At 44.1% G+C, this 9,097-nt stretch overlaps 1 protein-coding gene across 1 annotated transcript; it reads right to left on the bottom strand.

Moving 5' to 3' along the window:
* Window positions 1–4,210: 4,210 nt before the first annotated feature.
* On the bottom strand, window positions 4,211–5,384 carry MARVELD1 (MARVEL domain containing 1). The gene has a single exon (XM_060240854.1). It carries the CDS (start codon window positions 4,942–4,944, stop codon window positions 4,417–4,419), a length of 528 nt encoding a protein of 175 aa, XP_060096837.1. The 5' UTR covers window positions 4,945–5,384; the 3' UTR covers window positions 4,211–4,416.
* Window positions 5,385–9,097: the final 3,713 nt, after the last annotated feature.

Genomic DNA, 9,097 nt, shown 5'->3' with positions numbered 1-9,097 from the left:
TGATCCAGCAAAAGGGGCCACTGATCCTCACTACAAGCCAGTGTCAGGGTCCTGCTGGCTGTTGTTGCATGGAAATCCTAACACTTGGGGCTTCATTTCCCCCCACCCTAGAGCCCAGTTAAACTGCACAGAGCCATTGACTAGAACACCTTTTGGTAGGTACCTGGGAACAAGAGATAGGTTAAGCAATTTGTGGTTAAAAAACTGGCCAAAGTTTAGACAGTCATCCCCCTGCATGAATGTCTGGAAAGGGGGGGGGGGGGGTCTTATGCAAAGTAATAATCAGAACAGAAACTGCTGCTTGAAGCAACATACAAGAATAATTCAAAGGAAGATGGAATACAAGTGATGAGAAATTTTTAGATCTTGCTTAAGATGTTTCTTCACATGCATGAAAGTAAGCTTGTCTTGACCAAATGTGGACTGATTTCACACTCATCCTTATGCTGTTCTCACATCCGTTTTCTCAGCGCAGCATCCTCCCAATTTCCCACTATTTGCACTGGGGTTGCAGCAAACATCACGGTTTTTGCACAGCTAACAGAAACCACTAAAAACCAGTTTCCATTTGCTGCATGAAAACCGTGATGTTTGCTGCAGCCTCGATGCAAATAATGGGAAATTGGGAGGACACCGTGCTGAGAAAACGGACATGAGAGAGGCGTAAGGTGAGTGCGAAATCAGCCATGGTTACAGCATATGCAGAAGGGACTGGGAAGATGGTATACATCTTTTCATTGAAAACGTGTTTTTAAAATATGAACCATCTTGCCTATGGGGGTTCAGAACACTCCAGGACGTGAGGCACTCAAGACGTACCATTCCAAGAAACCAAGTTCGTTTTCACACTTTTCATCAAAGCAGGAGTAAAGCTAGGCACAACCTTGGGTGTCTGCTTTCTCCTTGCCATCCCTAAGAAGACCAAGCATGCTCTCTACCTCTGAAATGAACAACTGACCACCTGATAACTTTCAGTTGGTACTGCTGATTCTTGTGTGTGAGGAAATACTAATGATTGTATACTTTTTCTTGATTATTTGATATTGCTAGATGAGTGTGTCATTGTGTTTAATAAACCAATTTTATCTGTACATGCAACTGGTTTAGGGTCGCCACATCCGGCTCCAGAAATATCTGGGGCCTTTGGGGGTAGAGCCAGGAGCAACGTTGTGACAAACATAACTGAACTCTGAAGAGAGTTCTGGCAATCACATTTAAAGGGACCACTCACCATTTAAATGCCTTGCCTCCATTGGGAAATAATGAAGGATAGGAGCACCTTCTTTGGGGGCTCATAGAATTGGACCTCCCTGGTCTAATCTTTTTAAAACTTGGCAGGGTTCTTGAGGACAGGCACTGGGTGCTATGTTGAAAATTTGGAATCGCTACCTCAAAAAACAGTCTCCCGAGAGCCCCAGATACTCATGGATCAATTCTCCATTATACCCTATGGGAATTGGTCTCCATAGGGAATAGAGTGCCCAGCAGACATTTCCCCCGCTTTCTGATAAACCTGAAGCAGCGGAGGGCCTCTTAACTGGGGGATCCCCTGCTCCCATTTGGAGATTGGCAACCCTAATTGTGGGCATCACTTGATCTCACTAGAATCCTAGTAAGCACCTACGGCATTTGTGACCTACTCAGCAGAGCACAGCACATTGTAACAGTGTACTATTATTCTCCTTGTCCACTAAGAATGGGGCCTGTTTTGGGGCCAGTTGCTTCCTCACCTGTGCTTTTAAGTGCACACCTTCCCCTCCTGAACCCTGGTTTCTTACCTCAGGAACTGCAAGGTATCAAGGGCTCCTCTGGTCATAGGTCTTTGCAGAAGTCACTTCCCCCACCCATAGGATCGGTCTTGGACTTTTCAAGGGGGAAAGGGTGGATTTCCTTTCAGAGCAATTGACAGGCAGCAGTTCTTCCATGCCCCATGCTAAGAAATATGTTTGGCAGGGCACCATAAGGAGGATGAAAGCAGATGGTCAGTGTTTTTGTTGATGTTCTGAAGAAAAAAAAATGTCAGTAATCTCCAGAGGCTGAAGCAGGATTGTTTGGTGTCTTGAGTAGTAGAAGGACAGGTGAGGTGGACTTCTGGGGGAGTTTTTTGTTTCTCTGTTGAAGTAATTACATTTACCAGCTTGTGTCCTATTGCTGGAATACAATCTTGTTTGGGTAAGGGAGACTCCAACCCAAAAAATGAGCATTCCCACCATTTGAAAAATACTGGAACAAAAGGCACATTAGTTGTAGCATCTTAGGACAAGGCAGTTTTGGCAGCTGTTAAATGAGTTTGACTTAGACACACAGCAGGAGAGTTGTCTGTGGGGATCCATTATTTGGCATTTCAGTATTTCTGAGGCATCTCTTCCTTTAGGAGCAGGCAGTGTTAAAATCCAATGTATGCCAGTCCAGAAACATAAACACACCAGGGCTTGAATTGTTATAGCTGTCACATAAATCAATTCAGACTCACATGATACAGAAATCCAGGTGGGCAGCTGTTTTGGTCTGAAGCATACGGAAATGCAGTTCCTGGCAACAATGGGCCTGATATTTCTGTTAAGCTTTGAAATTCACCCAGTATGCATACCTATCCTACCTGAGGGTTTCCATTAGATGTAACTGTTCCTTTTTAGAGCAATCACATTTTCCCTCAGGTCTCTCCAATGTCAGTTTCTGCTTGCCTGTTTTTGCTCAAAGCTTCTCTTTTCTTGGTGCCCTAGAGCCACAAAATACCATGTGCTCTCCTACTTATACAGGGTAATATCTCAGTGCTCAATGCAAAATACACCGAACAGGCTTCTCCAGATTATGAGGAAAGTAGGCGAATGCATAGCCCTGGCACAAAGTGCTGCAACAGCCTGTTTCACCCTGAGAGCCCAGTCTGAAATTATTTATTTACTTCATTTATGACCTGCCATTCTTCCCAATGGTGACCCAAGGAGGCTTACATCATCATCCTCTCTTCCATTTTATCTTCACAATTTTAGTGAGGTAAGTTAATCTAAGAGTATGTGACTGGCCCAAGGCCATCCAGCAAACTTTCATTGCATAATGGGGACTTGAACCTGGGTCTCCAAGATCCTGGTCAAATACTGCACCACACTGGTTCTCAAATGTTACTCCTATCTCATTAGAAAGGGATGATCTTATGTGGAAGCCTAATCTTTATACCTCCAGGAGTCAAGGATTAGGTTACAAATCTGTCTTAATAGGTCTTGATCCTCTGCAATGGAGACTGGTCATCCCAGCCAGCTTGGGTGGGGGGTCCTCATATATGAGGCAATCATCCTAACCCTGATAATCAGCACTTCCTTCCCTGCCACAAGGGGCCTCTTTTTTACATGGTCCCACCATCAATCCCCTCCCCCCCAAACAAATGCTTCAAATGTTCCCTATTATCCATGACTGATTAGCCTGTGATCTGGCTTCCTTTTCCATGAAGCAATGGTCCCTGTGGTGTTGCAGAAATGATACAAGAACTAGCACAGGGAAAAATGAAAGCAACAGTTATGGTCCAAGGTCAGAAGCACGGCTTAATTTGAGAGGAAAGTTTACAAGACCTGAGCCCAGGATCCTCTCTCTGGTGTCATCTCTGAGATATATGACATAACAATAATCAAAAGATGGCATGTCTGAACATACACAAAGTGCATTCCCTAATGTCTCAAGAGGCAGAGCCCGTGGGCTGGGTTACAGAGCAGGGCTCCAGTTTAGAGTACAAAATCCTGGAAGGTGTGTTGCAATGGCAGAAAGGCTACAATATCAACATCAAGGTCCTATCCAAAATATAGAAGTAATTTTAAAAAATATTACTTATAAATATATGATTAAAAACAGAGTGGCAAAGAGCAATCAAAAACTTTTGTTAAAAAGAATAAACCAGAGGATCATCCCAGTAGATGATTATTCAATTGTTCAATTAACTCATAGAATTAATTTTAATATAAAAGTGGGATCTTAAGTGTAAGGCATAAATATATATGTATTGGCAAGGACTACATGCTAAACTAAAATTGCTCTTGTAAGAACTAGGAAACACGTTGGATGATCTTGACTCCCTGTGGCACTTACTTGCATCACAAGCCAGGTCATTCAAACCCTCACAAACCCAGAAAGACCCACCTGCCACATGAAGGAGGAAAAGAAAGGAGGGCCCACAATCCAGGTCCCAGATTTCACCTAAAGAGCATTCCAGTTTGAGTCAGGGTCGCAAAAGCCCACATCCATCTGCTGGTGAGGGGGTCAGATTCTCTACAGAAAAAGTCTATTGGTGTCTTGACTCTCCATTAGGAAGGCAAGTTGGTGTGTCTGAAGCAAGGAGCAATTTGACTGTGGGATGATATGTGTGTGAGGCTTGTCCATCAGTTTGCAGAAGGGTGTGTCTATCCCTGTGTACTGATCTTCTTGCATCTCTCAGATGATGTCATGGTGCCCCCGGGAACGGCGTACCAGACAGTAGAGTCCTGAAAGCAGGTAAAAGACGGCAGTGATGCCTGCAAAGATGGCAGCACTCAGGTAGGCACTGTAATTGCAGGTAAACTTGTAGGCACTCACGTTGCAGTAGCTGACATCCTGTGCCTTATGGACCATGATGCCCGCAGCAGCAGAGAAGAGAATGACCCCAAACAGCAGATCATGCACAATATTTGTGATAAGCCAGCGGCTCCCCAGCCCTGGCACCAGAGCCCAGCGACCCAGTAAGCTGAGGCCAAAGATTGCTAAGGTGAGCAGCCACACGAGGACTGCAGCAAAGACTGCAAAGTAGGTTGCCCCTTCATACTTGTGTGCTGCTAAAGTAATCCAGCAAACAGCACCAGCCACCAGCTGCAATACGCGCAAAATTCCCAACAGACTTCGCAGGAAGGGCCAGTTCATGCTCAAAGGCTCTCTGGAGTGTGGATAAGGTGGTGGAGGTGAAGAAGGAGGTGGTGGAAGAGGCATACTGTCTATGGAGAGCGCAAGTCAGGCCTCCAATCCCTTCTGCAGCCCAGCGGAGTCTAACTCTCTCTTTCTCAGGCACTTCCTTTGCCTGCAGCTGCCAAACATCTGCAGCTTAACGGTCTTTCCTGCACTGGGGCCTCTCAGCTTCCCGCCTCAGCCCCTCCCAGTCCCCTCCTCTGCTCTGGGCGGCTCTCTCTCTCTCTTCATCTTTTTGCTAATAACTGGTTCCATCTCTCCTCCACGCCCCTGCAGTCCCAATTTAGAGTTTACACTCTCAGAATATCACTTAAAGCTGGCTTCTTTGGCACTAGAATTTTCTGTGTCATCACTACTAGCAGCCAGCCTGCCTCTTGAGCTGTTCCTGCACAGAAAGGTTGGCCTGCAGGCACAGAATGCTGCCCCACCCTGCTGTATGGAAAGAGGTCCAGGTATAGTTTCTCTCAGAAGGCACTGTATGTTATGAACTACTTTGGAACTTCTGTTCTGACCCTGGTCAGTTGTCCTCCATCCCCCAAATGGTGTGGTCTGGCCATCACAATTCTGAGTAGTTTGTTTTAAAGAGGTGTGTAGGGGAAGGGGTTGAAATAAGTAATTTGTGCTCCCCCCCCACACCCTTGCACTCTTGACCTAACATAAAACATAACTGGAAAGACTGGAAATGTGTCTGTTTTATCTTTACCTGCTGCTTATACATATACATTTCCCTTCAGCACTTCCTTAGACTGTCCAAAGGCAACCTTTGAGCTGCTTTGAGCCACATCTATATCCTTTCAGGCTTTTATCAGTCAGTTCCCTGGGCAGTTCAAACCTTGATCCCAAAGCTGACCAGTTTCCATCAGTAATCCACTTGATAATTACACAGAAAGCAAAACAAGATACAAAACTACATGTGCTTGTATTTTAAGAATACAGTCATCACCATCTGGCATGATCTACCCACTAAAGCAACTATGTCACTCCCAGTTTGGTGTAGTGGTTAAGTGTGCGAACTCTTATCAGGGAGAACCGGGTTTGATTCCACACTACTCCACTTGCACCTGTTGGAACGGCCTTTGGTCAGCCATAGCTCAGGGAGAAGTTGTCCTTGAAAGGGCAGCTGCTGTGAGAGTCCTCTCAGCTCCACCCACCTCACAGGGTGTCTGTTGTGCGGGAGGAATATAAAGGAGATTGTGAGCCACTCTGAGATTCAGAGTGGAGGGCAGGATATAAATCCAATATTCTTCTTCTATAGTTGGGCTTGACAAATTTGTTTGAGGAGCCAGCCCAAAAATTTAGAAGCAGACTCATTTTTTAGCCTTGAGGGTTTCATGTGACAACCACATTTTTTTTCTAATTATTGCTCACAAAACCTAATCCTAACCTCTTTACAGTTTCGTGTGACAGAAGTGTTGTAGTATATAAATGAATACAGGAGTGATGCTGGTTATTATCACAATAACAAAAAGCTAACCTCTAACCTTAACACAAGACCCAGTTTCTCATAATTTTATTATTTCTTTTAAAAGATCTATTAAATTGAATGATGGAAACAGTATAGAAAGAAACTGTTTCATAAATGAATTCCTCAGTACCACTGAAGGATATAAACCTAGCATATAAACGATTGACAAAAACTTCCAATATGTGCAGTTTTTGTCATACAAAACATATTCTGATAGAAAATGTTGGATAAGCTTTGTATTTCTACTGAGGATCACTAAGGGACACTTCACTAAAATCACTGCTGAAAATACTAAGGTGCCAAATAAATTTTCTATGCGTTATGGTGATCCAGCACCTGGGATTTATCAAGTCTTGATTTATAGCCCCAGCATTTATTTTTAAAATCCATAATCTACCCCATCAGGGCTTAAATATATGATATATTGTCTTCATGTGTCTCTCCTGCCCACCTCAACCCTGTTGGACCAGACCTACGCTGCAAATTCAATGAAATTTTCAGATGCTCAAGGGCCTGCCCTGTGTCATGGCACATGAAGACGGGGGCACAAGCCTCCTCCAGTACCATTTCCCCAACCTGTAATTGACCTCAGGGGGCACTTGCCTTTTAGGGGACTAAATGTAAGTTTCCCCATAGGGGACATTTCAAGTTATAAAAACAGCACAGGGTTTAAGTCCCCTCTAGACATGTGCCATGTGTGGTAAGAGTCTGTCATGCTTTATTTTATACTCAGTAGAACTCCTGGTTTTCATAGCAGTGAGTTCTGCACACAGTACCATAGGACCACTGTGCACATACTAATTTTCCTGGGTTGGAATAGAAAAGTTGTATGAAATGTCTACACAGTCTCCATGAAAATAATTTACGGATATTTCATCACAATATATTTTGAAGTTACTGCTGTAGCTTGCAAGCACATGGAACTGTGTTAACACTTGCAACATTTTTACATATGAACATACATACCCGTGTAGGAGAAATATCATGAATTAATGAGCCACTAACCCTATAAGCGGCTAACAATTTGTCAGTAACTGAACTTAGTTTATGTTAGGCAAGGATTGCTTTGAAATGGGTATATTTAAGAAAAACTAAATTGGATCATATGGATCCTGGTGCATAATTACTGGCATTATGTTTAGGGTTGGCAACTCGGTGTAGGGAAATTCCAGGCTAATTGTGGGTTGAGCCTAGGGAAAGCAGCCATTTTCTCCAGGGGAACTATCTTATATCATTTATCTCATATCAGCTGAGGGATGTATGAAAGGAGTGGAGGCAACTGATACCACCAACTGCTGAATTGGAGTTTATTTTTAGACGTTTATGTTTTCAGATTATATATTGTTTTATTATATGTATCTGATTTTAACCTTGTATTATTGACTGTTGTTGCCCATTCAGAGCCCATTTGGGAAAGGGCGGGTTATAAATTGAAAATAATATATGTAGCCTAGAGATTGGTTTAATTAAGAACATAAGAAAAGCCATATTGGATCAGACCAATGGCCCATCCAGTCCAACACTCTGTGTCATACAGTGGCCAAAAACCCAGGTGCGATCAGAAGGCCCACCAGTGGGGCCAGGACACTAGAAGCCCTTCCACTGTTGCTCCCCCAGCACCAAGAATACAGATAACTGCCCCAGACAGAGAGTTCCATCAATCCGCTGTGGCTAATAGCTACTGATGAACCTCTGCTCCATATGTTTATCCAATCCCCTCAAAGCTGCCTATGTCAGGCCCCACCTGAAGGCTGGCAACCCTATTTTATGTTCTGCATGCTACACTTCAGGCATGCACTTAAGTCACAGGGTGATGTCACTGCAAATGCTTTTAACTTCCAAATTAGATTGGGAAAGAGAAGCAACACATTACACATGGCTGGATCTCCATAAAAAAAAATTGCAGAGGATGAGCTGGGGAGGGGCAGTTTCCTCCCATCAAAACCACCCCACTTAAAGTCTGGCAGTGAAAAAAAAAAGATGTTACTTGTAATTTGTGTTCTAGAATATTCTGTGGAGCTAGGTTTGCATAGAAACAGGGCTATGTATTTCTTCCCCTGAAAATGTAAAAATAAAACAAACAGCATTGGTCTCTATTTTTCCTCCAATGTCAAATGCCTCTCTCTTGCATCTTCCTGAATCCCAACTATCAAGGGTGAATAAAGTCAAACAGCCTTTTTTCTTGCTTTCCCCAAATAACACAACAGCAGGAATTTATAATAGTGGGTTCCATCTAATTTTTGGCTCCCAAGCATGCAGGAGCTGAGTGGACAGCACGACCTTCCTTCCTGATCGACCCTTTTGCACTTGTCTAGCTGTGACTGCTTAGAGCAGGGGTTTCTAACCTTTTTCACGTTTCTAACCTTGTGGGCACTTTTGGAATTTTGGCACAGCACGGCGGCACAGCCATAAAATGGATGCCAGGGGACGGCAGCTGCAGAAGGCAGAGCCAAGGGCTGCTGCAGTGTACTGTCAGTGGTGGCAGCTGCCGCCAAAGCAAGATTTTTACTTATCTGTGCAGCCAATTAAATCTCCAATGGCCAATCAGAAACCTTTCTGGGCAAAAGCCCCACCCACTTTCTGAAGCGCTTGGCCAGCACCGGAAAAAGTGCTAGCAGGCACTATGGTCCCCACGGGCACCACGTTGGGGATCCCCTGGCTTAGAGAGTGAAGCGGGCTGTCTCTCGAAATCCTTTGCTGCCTTACCAGAAA

This window comes from Heteronotia binoei, chromosome 6, assembly GCF_032191835.1.
Source record: "Heteronotia binoei isolate CCM8104 ecotype False Entrance Well chromosome 6, APGP_CSIRO_Hbin_v1, whole genome shotgun sequence".
NCBI lineage: Eukaryota > Metazoa > Chordata > Lepidosauria > Squamata > Gekkonidae > Heteronotia > Heteronotia binoei.
Note: the sequence above shows the minus strand (reverse complement) of the source record. Positions and strands in the feature narration are given on the sequence as shown.